Source organism: Oryzias latipes, chromosome 19 (genome assembly GCF_002234675.1).
Source record: "Oryzias latipes chromosome 19, ASM223467v1".
Taxonomy (NCBI): Eukaryota; Metazoa; Chordata; class Actinopteri; order Beloniformes; family Adrianichthyidae; genus Oryzias; species Oryzias latipes.
Genome location: NC_019877.2, coordinates 6,217,047 through 6,235,030, shown reverse-complemented (window position 1 = coordinate 6,235,030; position 17,984 = coordinate 6,217,047). Strand labels below are relative to the sequence as shown.

The 17,984-nt window shown below is 39.1% G+C and overlaps 1 protein-coding gene across 8 annotated transcripts in view; it reads right to left on the bottom strand.

The window, feature by feature from the left end:
• plce1 (phospholipase C epsilon 1) overlaps positions 1–17,266 on the bottom strand; it is an 87,570-nt gene extending 70,304 nt beyond the window's left edge. For 3 of the 8 annotated variants that reach the window (XM_020711883.2, XM_020711884.2, XM_020711885.2), the window contains exons 1-5: positions 17,104–17,265; positions 6,397–6,531; positions 4,143–4,686; positions 3,683–4,060; positions 3,406–3,609 (exon numbers count right to left, since the gene is read on the bottom strand). In XM_020711883.2, coding sequence (XP_020567542.2) covers positions 3,406–3,609; positions 3,683–4,060; positions 4,143–4,661 — 1,101 coding nt within the window. In that variant the 5' untranslated portion in view covers positions 4,662–4,686; positions 6,397–6,531; positions 17,104–17,265. Of the gene's footprint in view, positions 1–3,405; positions 3,610–3,682; positions 4,061–4,142; positions 4,687–6,396; positions 6,532–17,103 lie in introns of all 8 variants that reach the window. The other 5 variants (XM_020711878.2, XM_020711882.2, XM_020711881.2 and 2 more) reach the window with 4 other exon arrangements.
• Positions 17,267–17,984: the final 718 nt, after the last annotated feature.

The following is a 17,984-nucleotide window of genomic DNA, read 5'->3' as shown; positions in this document are numbered from 1 at the left end:
ATAACACCTATATCAGTTAAAAAGAATTATGCTTCAACTGTAAAGTCCACAAATGTAGTATAAGGTCAAACAGAACAACTTTTAGAGGATTTTTTCAAGCATCTACTGTTTTTTTTCACGATCTTGGTGAAGAATCTGTTCCAAAGTGGCTCATTCTTGACCGTTCAGCCCTGTCAGGAACTTTCTGCTGAACTCCGCTTGTGTTTTTACAGGAGAAGTGCTGGCAGCTCCCCCATTTTCAATAGGCTCATTATTAAAGCCGCTCTCCCTGGACTTCTATAACCGCAAAGGGTGCATTAAAAACAGAGTGGCACAGTCAGAAATCACAACGCCGCCTGCACAAAAGTTGAAGTTTTTCTATTTTAATGACTTTTTGGTGCAAGCCCCCTTCACACAAGATGTGGTGCAGTGTGTGTTTGTGTTATGGCTACACTTTGGCCAGAAAAAGAAAAAAAAAAAAGACGTTTCCGTGCACATAGTGTGTTTGGAGAAAATGCAACATCCCATGCACACGTGTGGGCCTCCTTCCCAAAGCTTTTGGGGCTTTAATTGGCATTCAGAGCTCTTTGAAATGAACTACTCAGGAAATTCAAGCATGCACACATTTCACTCTGTGGAGTATCAAACATCCAACTAGTTACTAAGATTTTCACAGTAAAATAATGTTTTAAATAAAACTCAATGTTTGCAGTGCATCTTAAAAGCAAACAGATTTGAGTTTTACCAGATTAGAAGGAAGAAGATTAAAAAAAAAAAAAAAGCAAGCAAACATTTCTGCAAACTCTCCACTATAAAAGCTGAAAGTAAGGACAGAGAGTTAATAACCTAAACATAATTTTTATTTTACCAAAATAAGGCATTAATTCTCCCTCAGAGCAATACCTTTAAACAATTATTTAATTAACCAATTTCTAATTTAATTAATGAAAGCTTAAAATCAACAGATACCGTTCGACATGATCCAAAAGAATTGGTTTTCCAATGCAAACTTGAACAGAAACTGATATTTCATTGAGATGATTTTTGGCAGTGAACCCCGGCCTGAGTAAACACACATGTTTTGTTGCCATAACACAGCATAACAGCATCCGTGTGTGTTATTAAAGCACACGCTTGCTTGGAACATTATATACAGTTTTGGTCCCGATCGGTTTCAGTTCATGGAAGTCTGTTTTCAGCTTCTGTACATTAAATTCTAACGTTTGCTTCATTCAAACACACACGCACACATATACAGAGCCCCGTCATTCAGTCTGTCAGTAATGCGGGAAGCAGAACCAACAGAGAATAAATCATTTTTCCGCAGACGAGGCCAAGCCTGAACAAAGAGCCTGTGTGCTTTTGTGCAAGTTTGTGTTTTGTGTCCATCTCCCCGTTACACTCTGAGCTTTTATTTTGACATACTGTAGAGGACCAATTGTGCTTTCGTATTTCACTGATTGTTTGAATATTTTACGAGTTTATTAAATGTTGTGAAGCACACACAACTTCTATCATTTGTAAAAGTCTTAAGCTGAGCGCCAAACAAGCAAAAAACTATTAGTTATTTAAGAAAATAAACACAAACACATAGTGACGTTTGATAAACCTAAACAAAACTGTAGTGCAGAACCTCAACAATGCTCAAATGCAGAGCTAAACGTTTAAATAACTGCATACCATTGTTTCTTTTGAGGCGACAAAGGATATATTTGTATTATTTGACTGTTTTAACCTCGGCCTAATAAGTAAGAACCAAAGGCGCTGACCCTGCATCAGTAGCTGTGAAGACTGGGCCCCTTTGTGCCTCTGAAACCACACTATTGTACAAAATGTGTGCAGGATGAGGTTGAACATTTTCATGCAATAACAACCACAGGGGTTTCAACGGCATGACAGCCTTATTGGCAGCTCCTGTCTCTAAAACGCAGCGTTGCATCAGTGGTAATACGCTCCTTGAACATGTCATGTGACCTGCTGCATCCTCACTCTGCTTCAAACAGCACCGATCATCATGTACCACTCAGCGTTAATGCAGGACATCATTTCCATGATGGGGGAAAGTGAGCTCAAAGTACAGCCCAACCAACGTGATCTCAGTACGAAAGCTTATGGTTCCGTTCAATTCTACATATGATTGGATCTCTTTTTTTCCCATTGACAAAACACTTCACATATCTAATGATAGAAACTGAACAAAACAAACAAAAGGTGGATCTTTAGATGATAAAATAATGAGCTCTTACATTAAAACTTTCTGAAAATTTCTGTTTTTGCCTCAAAAAATACAAGAAGTTAATTTAAAGGAAAATCACTTCATGGATTTCATGAACTAATATTAAAATCCTTGACTTAAGGCCCTATAGGCACATGCACTCCTAAAGGGGTTTTTGAGTTTTCCGGGCCTGTGGAGGGTCATATAAAGGGGCGGCTGAAAAAATGCTGAATCTGTACAACGAGCCTGCATCGCACATATTTCAGCCTTGCAAATTTTTAAGTGTTTGTTACAACCTCCGGCCTGCAGCATGGGCTCAACGAGCAGTCAACAATCTGAAAATGTTGTGGCTGCGTGCCCGGTACAGACGGCCTGTATCAACCCGTAAGGACAGTTGTGTCTAAGCTGTAAAATCAACTCGATCTCATCTTTTTTTCTCTTTATTAAAGTCCCACTCCGATCATCTTTTGATCTTATTTATAGTGTTGCTGGATACCAGCTCAGACGAGGAAAACAATGATGTTAATGGATCGATTTGTCTGCAAGTGAATGCATCAGAATGAAGCCAGGCAAAAAGCGTCTAATAATAGTTTATACGTAACAACTACAAGCTTTTTCAGACAGCATTTTCAATAAAAAATGTTAATGAAGAAATTCTCAGAAATGCCCTTTTAATCTAAATTTTCCTTTATATATGTCATCTAACATGGGAAAAAATACTACAAGGCCATGTTAAAAAAAACCAAAAACAATAATTTCTTTGTAGGGGCTCTTTAAATCTAAAGGTTAACAATTGAAAAAAAATGGTCAAACGAAGGTTTGGGCGAGTTTCATGAGTAGTAACAGGTTAAACAAAAGCTTAGCTCTTGCAGAATGTCCCAGTCCAGAGTGATCGGTATCTTAATTGGTCCAAGGATGAAAGAGTTCTGGTAACGTGTTCGTGTGAAACCAGAACACGTCTTATACACAATAGTGGGAAGAAGAAAAAAAAACTGTCCAGTGGCCCAATTCAACAAAGGAGCTACTGTAGCTCAGATTTCCCTAGAAGTTATCGCCGGTTCTGATAGAAAAGTCTTAAGAATTCACAGCACATTAACAGTGTGAACAGTGCACAGCAGAAGTGGAACCAAACACTTTTATTTCTACCAAAAGTAAGCTAAAACTTGGGTTTATTTGTGTACAAAGAATGTGCTCATTATTTTTTCTCTTACCTGCTGCAGTTTTGCTTTATCAAAGTGTAATATCCCTCTACACCCTCTGAGTTCTTCTCCACGCTGTAAGACTGACCACACGTCCTTTTTGCTGGGATGCCAGCATCTGTGATCCACAACAATCCCCCAGACATCGTCGGAAATGTGCCCTGAGGGCAGAGTTCTGACGATCGCTATGGTTCCCGCACACACGGATTTGGTCACCTTGGAGGAGAAAAAAGAGAAGTTCAGAGTTTCTGAATATTTAACAAATGCAGTCATGAAACTTGGTAAGTACCTTTTGATTATTCTTGAAGAACCGCCTCACGAGAACAGTAGAACGGTCCTTGCGGTTTCTTAAAAACTCTGCTTCATCCAAGGGAGCCTCCTCATCTTCCTCTTCATTGCTGCTGTCCCTGCCGCAACTTATGGTTCCTGGAAAGGATGAGTCGAGGGTCATGGTAGCCGCCAAGGACCGTGGAAGGAACAGTTTCTCCAAAGGGCATTTTTGAACGCGGGGTCTTCGGTTGAGTCTCTCCAAACTGGAGAATCCGTCTTTAAGGTTTCCTTGATGGGGATGCTGCCGGTGGTTGAGACGGGGGGAGCCACATGGAGACGACGCCAAAGAGCCCGGCTCACTTGAAGGCTCTCCAGGAAAGGAGCGGTGAGAGGATGTCTAGAAGCATAAAAGCATGATAGAGTAGGTCATTTCCTTGTGCTACACAAGTAAAATTCTGCAGAACTTTCTTCTTAATCACCTTGTAGAATGCTAGCATAGAAACAGGAAGGCTGCCACGCCGGATGTGCCGTTTATTGGGGCAAGAAGTGCAGAAACTTGGACTGGATTTAGAGTCAGAGTTAGTGTACACACTTGTGGAATGGTCAGACGGGACATGGGAGGAGCTGGTTCTGTCTGGTTTGGTGCTCTCTGAATCCCCCAAAATGTTCTTCATCCCTTCACAGTTCTTATCAGCTGACGGTTCTGGCAAAGGTTTTTCTTTGGTACTCAAAATCTGCGAGCTGTAACTATACTCCACACACTCCTCAGCAGAATGAACCCCATTCACACTTTCACATGACAACTTCCTGTAGAAAAGGAGGGAGGGGCTACTCCGCTGTTTTGAGAGCCACAGCTGGTCACAGCCTCGCCATACTTCCTGTCCAGAACTTGTAAGCGCCTTATCTCTGAGGGGCCTGCTCCCTATGGAAGGAGGGGAAGAACGCTTCGAAAGCATGTCAGGTCCAGCTTGCATCTGATGTTCTTCAGTGGCCATCATGTCTCCTCGTGTTTTCCTTTTTCTGCTGTAGGAAAAGAAAAATGAAATCAATTTTGTATTTAATTAGTTATTTAAGAAAACTTAAAAGACCCACTCCAATGACAATGTTGTGTTTTGTGTTTTTAGCATGTTCTTGTGGCATTTTTCTCATGATGGAGGGAATCTATAAAAGAATTTAAGGTTAAAACTGCATGTCTGACTTTTTCTCCAAGATTGCTCGCCATTTTATTTTTTGGACTGCTAATGTAGGTTTGGAAATGTAAGCGGCTAGAAGCTAGCAGGAGAGTCTGTACATGGACAGCCCTCACTTATGGCTGACGGGAAGTGGGGGTGGACTTAGTCTGCACAAACAGCCACATCAACAACTCAGAGGCAATTTTCTAAGAAATTACTGCTGCTATGGAGAAACTGTCCCTGAAAACAACAGTTTCTTTTGTGTGTGGCTAAAAATGTAAATATATAGCAAACATATATAAAAGAATGTAGAGGATGTTTGAAAAAGCTCGGACTTAAGATGAGGCTTGTGCCGTGGACAGGTTCCATTTCTAAATCATCCTCTAGCAGACAAATAGATCCATGTACGTTTTATTTTCCTCGTCTGAGCTGGTATCTGGCTCCAAACAGTGCAGCTGGATGCCTCTCATATTGCTTGGGGGTTTTTTTTGGTATGCTAATGTTAGCTTGATTTTGTGAGGCCTTTTGCTAGCGGCAAATAGTGTAAACAAAGGCATGCTGGGAAATAACTACTACTAATTAGCTACTACTAATTAGTCACAACCCAAAAGCAAATTTCTAATTTGCTCCTATCTGACAAGGACCACAGAATGGCGAGGACTCAGATGCAGAGTTCTTGGGAAAAACTTTTAATCTTGAGAACCTGAGATAGGCGTAGGTTTTGGTAAGCAACTACACATGATAATCAGGAACAGGACAGAGGGAGACACCGACCATAAATACATATGAGGAGGGACAGCACAGGTGGGAACGATCAGGGATGATTAGGTAGACAGCTGTGGGGAAAACAGACATGGACAGGAAAGGTGGAAGGAACTTTCAGAAGAAAACAGGAAGCGACACACGAGGACACAAATGTCCGACAGGAACTTGACGAAACATGACACTATCGATGTGCAGAAAACGTCCTAAAAAATGACACAGGCTTTTCGAGTTTAAATTAAAACTGCTTTTACATTTAAAAGACCACTGGGAACAACTTTGTAATAAAATAAAATATAGTTGGTGGGGACTATAACCCTTGCGCTATCGCTACTGGGTTCAGATGACGCGATCCTTACATTGACGTGTTCTTCCTACCATGACAAAGGTGGATAAAGGTGGAAAGATTTCATGTAATCCATGGACACCAGTGAAGATCACAAATCATTGAAGAAAAAAGGTTCAGCGTCTTGTGGGGTCCAGATGACCCCACTACCAATGTTAAAGTGCCTATGATAGCACAAGGGTTAAGAAGGTTTCCTAACAGTTCTAAAGTTCAGATGTTTGTTTGTCCAAGCAGAGTTTGCCAACAGGAGCTTTTCCATTAAACACAGAGATCATTTCGCAGCTGTGACTCCCACTATGAAATATACTGAACTCTGCAGAGGGGGATAACCTTCACTCCCTGTGCCCTTTCAAGTGTCTAAGTCAGCTCAGAGCTCTGGGCATTTGTGTTGTGGAAACAGAAGCTTGTGCAGCTGCACGGAGCTGCAGATAAAAAATAAAAATAAAAACCCACCGAGGCGACCCTAGAGAGCCCAGGAATTTCCTTGATGGTGTGGTCACAGCTTACAGGGCCACGCGTGTCCCTGTGAGGCCCGGCGCCGTCTCAGCCCGTCTCTGGATCGGCAGCATTGTCGTCCAGTTTTAGAGTCTGAGAGAGAGCAGGAAAGACAATTACAGCACGTTTACTTTAACCGTTAAAACCGTATAACTAAATTCAGTGTGTGCTTTTTCCATTAAACTACAAATACGTTTTATGTAAACAACTGCAAATAACCACAATCATTAAAGATCTAATGGAATATTGTCTGAAGAGCAGACTTAGTGCAGTCTAAACTGTGTTGCCTTTAAATAAAACATATGGAGGTGTTCATTTTAGTGACTGCTACAAATATACTGTGATGCTTGAACTCTGACCCTTAAGCAGACCAAGTAAACTCCTGTCTAAATAGCTAAACTTACTTTTCCCCATATTTCTTTATTCTCAGATTTCACAGAGTCATTTGGAGCAGATTGAGTTTTAAATCGCTCTTGTCTTCAGTAAACAAGAAACCTATGAAGCTATAAAAAAGAGGTTTAATTTAAAACAATAATTATCAAAAGTAAATCAATTTCAACTTATAAAAATCCATATGTATATTTATTTTTATATATATTTCTTTCTGTAGGTCCTTTCTAGGGCTGCATGATATGAGGAAAACTATGCGATATCAGTAATCAATATGACGACATAACTTGCGGTACATGAACAAATAGCAAATGGATTTATTTGATTCGTTAAATATTTTAAGCCGCCATAAGATTGTTTTAGCACATTTAAGGTAACTATTTATTGCCATTTTTGTGATATGTGTACAGCTTGATATCGCGATAACGATAATATTTGCGATATATTGTGCAGGTTTAGTCCTTAAGGTTTTTCAGACCAAAAAACAGCTTTTCTGTTAGATTTTAGGATAAAACAGTACTTTTTTTTTATTCAAGATTCAAAGTGTTTTTATTGTCAGTTGCAACAGGAAAGCCAAGTTCTTACTTTGTCGTCTACGTAAACAAATTCACAAATAATAAAAGTAGTAAATGTAGTCTAAAAAACTAGAGTGTAAAAGTGTGGAGAATCCAATAAATTATGATGCAAAGTAAAAATAAAGAAGAAATGAAATAAGTAAACCGTCATCTGGTAGGCCTGCACAATAAATCGCTAGTTGGCAAGTCGGCAAAATTGCAATAAATGATTACCTTAGATGTGCTAAAACAATCTTATGGCAGCTTGAAGTATTTACCAAATCAATTGAATCCATTTATGCATTTGACCAATCAGATGGATTCTTTTACATCAATGACCAATCGGATGGAACGCTTTTATGATAGATGCTCGCTTAATATGTAGACGGGGGTCATTTGGATTATAAAGTTATGTTGACTCTCATTTAAATTGGGTGAAATGGAAATTGTGTTTTTAGTTGTTTTGCTGTTTGTTCATGTATCGCAAGTTATATTGCCTTATACAGCTGTTCACAGGACAGTGACGAACCCAACGGAAACAAAATACACTATCAAGACACAAAATCCCACGACATGTTCTTATGTTTTACCATTGGAGACTGGAAAAAAGAAAAGTATAGATCTAACTTTTGAAACCTGGTAAGAAACATTGTGGCTAAAGAGACCTCATTATGCCCCTTAAATGTTTGCACTTGGAATGTGAAGAAAGAGCGGAGACAAGACTGTGAAGACATTCAGTCTGAGGCTTCGTTTGATAAAAAGGTACACAGACACGGGCAGACACACGGAAACGCCGGCAGAACCCTTTTCACGTCTCTGTGCAACATTTACACTGGCGGCATTTCTGTCAAACTGATAAAAAACAAGAAAAAACAGGAGCGTCATTCAAAGACCAGCGGAAATGTTTACTCTCCAATTCCTACAGAAGCTTTTTGGACATAAAGCAGTTTCCAGTTTTCCATTTCTGAACTTCATCTTTGTTAAAGAATACAGAACAAAAACTACTGACTTTGCAAACTGAGGTTTATTGGTATTTCAGAAAAAGAGGGAAAATCTAAACATTTCAGTACTTTGAACAAACTTTTTTTTAATATAATCAAACCAAAAAACAAAAAGGTCTTGCTATAGGTTCCTCACCTTTAACATCCTTTCAGTGTGGTCTTAAACGAAAACAAAAGGTTCTGATAAATGAATAGACAACACTAATCTACCATCCATTTATTTTTACCAGCGTTATAAACCTTTGAAAGTGCATTAACCTATGGAAAGATGTGGCTTCAGATCATGTGTGGGTATCATTTCCTTTGAAATCTGGACATCACAACACACCAGCCCTGCATTTTTGAATATCTAGATCACCAACTCATGTAATAGCCTGATGTGAATTGTCTCATAGTGGATCTGATGCTGTTCTAAGGATGCCCCCACTTTCCGTTTTCAGATTCAAAGCCAATCAGCAAATACGGAGTATGACCACTAGAGGCTGGCATCAGAAGGGGGCAATAAAAAATCTGATTTTGCACCAAAAATAAATGTAAATGTGTCCAAAACCTTTGTTCTATTTTTTTTTATAAAAACCATGACAGGGTGCATTGTCTTTATTTGAATTTATTAGAGCTCAAATTTTTATGAAAGGTGTTCGTTGGTTGGTAGTTGAGTGCACTGGTGAACTAAGCAAAACGTGACTTTGACTTTGCCCCGCCCCATTAGCAACTTTTATCACGATACTGGACCTCCCATCTGCTGTATATTTTTAAGTTTGTCTACCTTTATCTCAGCATTGATATTGTTGTCATTGACAGACATGCCGTGATTGTCTGTTAAATATTTGCTTCAATAAAAATAATAAAAAAAATAATAAAAAACATCTGCTGAATGTGTGTAACTGCAGACAAACATGACTCATATCGGGGCGTAAACCTGTTGGATTTTTTTAAGGTAAGGAAGAAAATATCTAATTAATACTTTGGTTTCAAAGAAATAAAAAATATAGCCATATTTACGGTTGCTTATTTTTAAGTAAATTTAAAATACTGCTAAAAATCTGCATCAAGAGTAGGAAAAGTAAATACCGTAATAGTGTGCGATTTTTTGTTATGCATATTCTACAGGTTTGACTGACAATTAACAAAAACAGAAGTATTGTTAGAAATAGTTTTTTTTTTTTTTTTTTATCTAAAAATAAAGCCACATTAGCCCCAGCATGGTTAAACACTGGCTCTTGTTGTTATCAGCTGAACTCGGACCCACATTAGAGCCAAATTCCTCTTCCAGGTTAAATCTCGGCCCGAGGCTAAAACCCAGAACCACACACAAAGACTTAAGCAAACACAGCCACTTACTGGAAAGCGGGTCAAAAGGAGTGCTGAGAGCACTGACCAACAAAATAACCCATCACTTCCACTTCACCTCCCACATTATAAATAATATTGCACAATGCGTGCAGTTTGTTTGTTTTTAGCTCTCATTCAGTCAAAAATCTCCTCTTTCTATGATACAGCTGTGGAACAATATGAACTTACACGGCTCCACAAAGACTCCAAGACATCCGGGTTTCTGCCTCCTCGTGGGCTCAGAACAGAGACCCCGAAGAGGTTGGACGGGTCCACAATCTTTTCAAGTGGAGCCGAACTACCAATCAAAATGTTTCTGGAAGGGTTCCCACGTGATCTATTTGCTCAGCCAGCCAAGCAGAATATGAGTGCAGTGAACCACAGCTCTCACTGATATTGTGTTCTGGCTAGAATTATTATTTATTAATCATGATTATTGATGGAAATTCACTATTATCATTGTTTTAGACAAACAGGGAAAAGAAAAGAAAAACCATAAATACAAATGAAGTGAATAAAAACAGGAAAGGCTCAGTGTTTTGTTGAACCTGCTGGTGTGATTTCAAGGTTTGTTTGGGGTTTTTTCCTCTCCCGGCAGGAACTGTGTCAACATGTAATCACAGACCGTCTAAAACAAATCAACGTTACTTTATCCTTCAGGGTTGGTCATGTTTCAGTCTGTACTGATTGTTGATCTCTGAGCGTTTCAGGTTTTCTGGGTGTTTTACAACCTATTATTCAACTACTTATTTGGCTTAAAGATGACCCAGTTATTAGTTACTAATACGACTTTGGGCCTGTAAAGCAGTTTTCTTCTTTGTTTTGTTTTTTATATTAAAAGCCAAAAAGTAAATTCAAACACTGCCTTTAGACACAGGCCCTAGCTGCGTAGCTCCATAAAATCACCTTGTTTTTCATATTATTTAATGTAATGGGCAAAAGCTATGAAGTCAGTGTCTTAGGAAAGCGGATTTAAATCAGATTTTTTTTAAACATCTGCCAAATATTAGATAAAAAAGAATCAGATATTGTAAATGATAACAAAGAGGAAACACATTATTACATAAAGTATTTATTTGTTTTTTAAAGACCTACTTCAAACATCTTTTATATATTTTTAAAGCGTTCCTAGGGGTCTTGTGATTATAATTACGTTTTAAGCCAAAATCCAAACATCTGTTTAACTTTTTCTAGGACATAGTTTCTGCAGAGCGGCAGTAGTTAGAAATTTGTGTCTGAGATGTGGCACAGAGCAACCCCGCCCCCCTTCCCCACCTTGTTGCTAAGAGTGCTCTGTTTACACACTCTCCCGCTAGCTTAGAGCCCCTCACACCCCCTAACATTACTGAGGGGATTACAAAAATGGCGAGCGATATAGGAGCTATCCATCTGTATAAAGTTTTGATTTAAACAAAGAAACACCCAGAAATGCAATGTTAAGCTTAATTTTCTTTATACATGTCCTCCATTATCAGAAAAATGTCACAAGAAAATGTTAAAAAAGCCAAAAACACAATTATCACCAGAGTGGGTCTTCAAGTTTCTTTATTGGAACTATAGGACTCATTGATCCTACAATTGTTGATTATTTTAACCCAGAACTGAGGGCAGGTAACCTGGCGAGAAATGTTTTAAGTTTGAAGCTTGAACCATAATCACTGCTGACAAAGGGTAAATAAACACAAGTGACACATCAAACTCAACTGGTCACCACTTGTGACAACCAGTTTCAGCTCTTTGTGTGCAAATAGGTCTAAACCAAATTATTTTCTTTAATGAGTATCTTTCTCAGGCGGTGTAACCGTTTTTACCCCGTGGCCTAAATAACCATTTATCCCCCTTAAAAGAGAGGGCCTTGAAGAAAAGGGGTTTCATTTTGTAATGTTCATTCATGAGGGATTATTTCACAACTCATCCAAAGGATGAGTCACACAAAGCCCGGTATGTGATGTGATCCACCCACACGTGTTGGAGCACAAAAAAAGGAAAGCGCCGCCACTGAGGTGGAGAGCAGCGAGTGCAGTTCTGATAGGAAGTCTTAGACTTTGATCTGCGCCATCGCTTGAACGCCGCACAGTAAGTGGGTGAAAGCACAGGAAAATGCAACAGAGGGCTGGATTTCAACTTTTGTCCAAATGACACGAGAGAAATGCTTCTCACAAGGACTCAGCGTCAGATCTCGGATATTTCTTCAAAATAAAAGGCAGGCTGGAGTAAAAATGGGTTAAATAAAAACCAGAATCAAATCCCACTATAAACATACAAGTGCATCAGAAAACAAAACTAAAAGAAATTTCTGTTTTTCTGTTTTTAAAGATTAATGAAAGTTGTTTAAAAAAGTTTTAAAAGAGAAAACGTTTGGCTTAAAACAGAAATGTTCCTTTTTTTGTTTGTTTTATAATAATTATTTTCGGCAAAAAAACTATTCACGAAGCCCTATTTTAATCCGAGATTTCATAACAAAAGCCTGAGTTTATTCACTTTGAAAGAACCGCTGCTATGAAATATGGATTTTTGGTGTTTTTAGGATGTTCTTTTTCTCATGATGGAGACATATATAAAGAAAATTAAGCTTGAAATTGCATTTGTGAGTCTTTCTTTATCTAAACTGCTGTGAATCAGGAGCAGATGAAAAAAACGCAGTTTGAAAATCCTTGTAGTCATGACAATGTAAACAGAGCCTTCAGTTCTGGGTGATTGGAAGGGGGCGGGGTTGCTCTGCACCAACCGTTGACTATAAAAGAACTGAACAAAGGGATTCTCCGTCCTCGCGTTCCAAAACCAAAAATACCAGGCTGGCTCCAAGAAGCCAAAATCCCATTGACTTCATTAGAAAATAAACGACTTACTCATGTTATTCACGCGGTCATTCTATTGGTTAGAATAATTATTCTTGCTTTGATACCTTTTTCTTAACATCTTTTTACTAATCCTAATTGTTTTCATGATGTCTTTCTTTATTGCAAGTTATTAACTGACCAATCAGATGCCTCAGTAAAAGCATGTGGTGCCCGCCGGCCCCCACCTTCAACGTTCGTTGTTCAGAGTTGTCCGGAGGTGGTTTTTGGTGGAAGGAGAGTGGACAAACTGAGTTCTGATTGGCGACAGTAGTTGACTGAGAGCACTCAGACCAATTGCTGTCGTCTGGCTCCAACATGGCGATGTCCGTAACATGGAAAAATGACGACTAAATTGGCTTCATTTAGCTGGAGCCGTAACTAAGGTATGTTATATGGATGACATCACACCCGCTCAGTCCAGTTCACTATCAGGGCAGCACGATATGCGGAAACTCGCGATATGCAATATTGGTGATCAATATTGCGATGACGATATAATTTGAGGTACAAGAACAAATAGCAAAACAACCAAAGTGAAATTGTTGTTTACATATTATACTCCAAATGAGCCTCGTCTACATAGGAGGCGAACATCTAACGTAAAAGGGCTCCATCCGATTCGTCAACAAATTTAATATGGATTCATTTGATTTGTTAAATACTTCAAGCTGCCATAAGATTGTTTTGGCACATTTAAGGTAACCATTTTTTGCAGTTTTCGCCGTCTTTTGCGATATGCATATTGCACAGCTTGATATCGCGATAACGATAAGGCCTATTCACCATCTCCAGTCAACAGTACCACTGACAACTAAGCTGTGAATTTCTAATGAACTCCTGCCGCTCTGCAGAAACTATGTTCAAGAAAACGACACACATCGCAGTGGGTCTTTCCATTTCCTGGAGATGAACGCTCTCTGAAAACACAAACCCACCTCTCTTTATAACACCGGAAAAGAAAAAGCGTATCACGTGACAACAAACAGTCACATTCCTTTCAGGATCCCAGCAGCACTGAACTTCTGCTCAAGAACAAAGAAAAGCGACAGGAATTTTACCCACAATCCAGGTTTGCAGAAGTCTTCATTTAAAGCACAAATTTTTAACTCCAGGCGGCCTGCAGTTCATCCATAAAACACAATGCAGCCGCAGAAAACAGAGGTCTTAATGATTGTTCTCTGAAAGCTTTGGACTTCAACAGACCAAAGGAACACATGTACAGTTTTTCCTCCTGTCAGCGACGGCTAGTTTCACCAAGAGCAGAGCTGCAAACACAGCAGACTTTTCATGCAGGAGAACATATGGCTTTGATTATAGAGCAGAGGCCAGAAGCCAATGGAAACAGTCCAGAACGAGGGAAGCTGAGGGAGTACGGACAGAGAGAGGCAGAGGTGAAGAAAGAGGCGTGGCCTCTGGGATGAGAGCGTGAACGCCGGCGTCTGTGAACTTTTGTGCTCATTAATGAAGACCGAATGAAGGAGAGAGACGGTTGAACTCAGAAAAACAGTGCTGATGGTGAGCATGTGCATGACTGTGCATGTGGATTATCATCTATAGATGCAGCTCTGCAAGTGACAAGAACTGTTTATACTTATAACCATCCTATATTTGCTAAAAAAAAAAAGTTAAATGATTATGAATTTTAAACACTTTCATGAAAAAATCTCAAATGTTATTTTTAAAGATGAAAATCATGTTTTTGCTGTTTTTTACATGTTCTGTGGCATTTTTTCTATCCAATTTCTGAGTAATTTCTCATCAAATCATTGCGAAACAGGAGCAGACAAAGAAATGACGTTTGAAAAAAAAGATTATATTTGTGATGTTGAAAATATGCTGCGAGCTCGGGCAGGGCTGCTCCACGCCAACAGTCCCACCCACAAGTCCGAGGTGAATTTCTAATGAACTATTGGCGCTCTGCAGAAACTATGTCCTAAAAAAAATACAAAGGTTTTTTTTTAAATAATAATTAAAAGACCAATGGGAATAACACATCAAAAGATGATTACAGTGGGTCTTTCAACTTTCTGGTAAATGGTCTTTTCGTCTCATTAACTGTGGTGTTTTGTTTAAACAAATGACTAGACAAAGTTTGCTTTTTTTCCTGCCGGGAAAACCCAGAAGTGCTTTCAGATTTGGAGGATGTTCAAACGCTGCAGGTTGAAGGAGTCACTCCCTTTTAAGACAGAGGTTTCCTCAATTTTTGTCTGGAATAATGATCAGCTGCAGGTTAACAAAAGCTACACACACGAGAAATAACAGGTTAAATTTAGAGTGAGAACATGGTTCATCAACTAAAAAAAAAAGTTTTTTGGTCAACAAATGCCAACTCATCAAATTAAAGATCAGAAAATCTTGCAGTTTACAAAAAAAAATGTAAATTTTGGTTCAAATTGTGCATAAAAAGCCAAATCAAAGTTTACAAAAATAGAAAATCCAGAATAAATCCATGTTTTTCGATAAATTATCCAAAAGAAAAAAGCGTATAAGTGAGTTAAATTGTTGTTTTACATCCTTTTCACTCATTTGGATTGCGCAGATTAATAATCCACTGCCATGAACATCGGGTTGTTGGTGTTTTTAACATCTTCTTGTAGTTTTTTTCTCATGATGGAGGACATTTATAAGGAAAATTAAGCTCAAGATTTTGTTGCATCGCTAATGTTGGCCTGAGGTTTGTAAGGCAGGGGTCCCCAAATCCAGGCCTTTAGGGCCGCTGTCCTGCTGGCTTCCCAGAAAACATGCCTTATTTGCTGCTAATTACATTGATCAGGTGTGTTTAGCCAATGAGGAGCTTCAATGGCAGGTCGGTTGGAAAATATGTAGGACAAAGGCCCCCGAGGCCTGGATTTTGGGACCCGTGTTGTAAGCAGCTGTAAGCTAGTGGGAGAGTGTTAAACAGGATTCATGGGATATCTGCAGAGGCTTACTCTGCACCAACTATTGCCGCTCTGCAGAAACTATGTCTTAAAAAATGACAGGAGTTTTGATTTGGGAAAAAAAAAAAAAGCAAATCAAAAGATGATCGGAGTGGGACTTTAAGCATGCTAGTAGAGTTACATATAGTAGTGTTTTTGTCAAACAAGCAAAAACAATAAAGGTTTGCTAAGAATACTTTCATTAGAGAAAGCTTTAAAGCAAAAGTAAAAACAGATTTTCCTCAGTTAAAGCTGGGAAGTCAAAAAAAACAAAGTCTTCGGTTCAAACGCCTCCTGACGCAGTGATAGGTGGAGCTGGACAGAAACCAGGCAAGTGCATTTCTGGAAGTGATGTCTCACTGTCTGCTACAACCTGGAAAAACGCGTCCAACCAGTCTCTTCCCTGTGTACTCCATATTTCTTAACCCAGTTTCTCTAACTGCCGTCACCGCTTCCATCGCACACATGTACCTCATTGGAGGCACCAATGACGAAAATCTAAATCCACTTCCAGAAATCAAACTCTAAAAATGAAAACAGTCACTTTTTTTTTTAAGGTAACACCCTTTCAAAGACCCACTCTGATCATCTTTTGATCTATTTTGGTCATTTAATTATGATTTTGCTGTTTTTTTAATTTAAAGTGTTGTTTTCTATGACACGGTTTCTTCGGAGCAGCAGTAGTTCAGATTCACCTCCGAGTTGTGGGCGGGACTGTTGGCGAGAAGCAACCCCTCCCTCCCTGCCCCTCCCCGTTGCTGAGACATCTCTGTTTACAATCTCACCCACTATCTTACAGCCCCTCACATAAGAATGGAGCACAGAAGGGACCTTGTGTCCCGCCCAGCGTATTTTCTACATCATTATGAGAAAAATGCTACATGTTAAAAACATGATTTTCATCAGAATAGGTCTCTAAGAGAAGAATTCTCCCCAGTGTACAAGCATGATAAGTATTTACAATATTGATATTATCTTTTTGAACTGTTTACCTAAATGAATATTTCATATTTTTATTATTTCTTGTTGTTTTTGTTTAGTTTTAGTCTCTTTATCCTGCTTTACATCACCCTCTCCTCCCTTAAGCTCGAGAATAAACCAATACAATAAAAAAGGGGGGGGTTCCGATAATTATACATCTGGAATATCAAGTACTTTGCTCCCGTTGTTATTTTAAAGTACCTAAAAGTAGTACATACATCTGCTATAATTCAAATAAAAATTGTTATTACTTTTTTAAAAAGCAATCGGCTAACTGGGCATTAGCTTCCCTGTTGATGCTAAGGGGGGCACCAATGTAAACACCTGTTCACCTGTCAAACTGTAGTGTCAGTGAAAGCAGCACACATAATAACTTGTTAAATTGAAACTAACAGATATTAGCTGGAACACACATGACAACCCCGTTGCAGGTGTTTCCGTTTTCCCCACAAAGAAAGAACGCCCCCAAAAATGTTCCAGTCGGTCGGTGGGTCTCTTTCCAAACTTAATGTTTGGGGATAGCCCGAAGAGAATCAAGCTAACACTGGATACAGACAGAATTGCAAGAAAAAGGATCATTTCGCTCGTGCGGCACCACGCGCACGCGCTCCAAGTCGTGGTAAACTTGTTATTTGAGGCACAAACTTACCGACCCGCTGTTGTCTCGTCGGCTCAGCATCCAAGGAGTCTCCGCCTGAAGGCTGCTGCAGCTCCGCTCCGGTCCCTGTGACTCTCCTCACAACTTATGCAGAAAGTTGAAGGCAGAGCCTTGCGCTGCTGTGGGAAACCACTCTCCTCTGTGATGCCTTCAGGTGCTACTCGGAAGTTATAATTATAACTATTATTATTAATATTATTATTTGTTTTCTGCTTATTTTTTAACTAAAAAAAAGGTAAAATGTCCATGGAATTGCTTCATTAAACAATCAAAAGGAGAAAAAACGTATCTTCAAAGTAATGTATTAAGCAAAAGATTTTGATGTTTTGATGATTTTGATGTTTTTATAACAATCGTAAACGCCGAAATGTACGTTTTTTTTTACTGTTATGGCAAAGTCAACACATGTAAATTCAATAAAATTATTAGCACTACTTCACATTTTTATGCTGTGTTAGCTGTTGTAGATGCAGACACTGTAAACAAAATAAAAAAAATGTTTTAACTACATGCTGTCTAATCGCTATTGCATTATAACATGTTTAAAGATTACAAGTAATCCTTTTAGCTTAAATGCAAAAATTCCAACGGCACGTAAACGCCACATGGGCTATTCTTCGGTGTGTTAAATGATCGCGCGCGAGGACAATATACGGTGCCGCTCGTTTTGTGCGCGCGCAGCATGTCAGCGCACTGGAATGCCAAGATAACCATGGTCACCGTATATCCATTGTTGTGCTGTACTGGATGAGCCAAAGCGATTCTGAAACGCAGCATCTGAACTAAAGTTGGGGTGATTTCCCAGAATGCCACCCTGCACTGAACATGCCCTGTAGGGGGAAAGTTGAGTTTTATATCTTCTTCTCTAATGT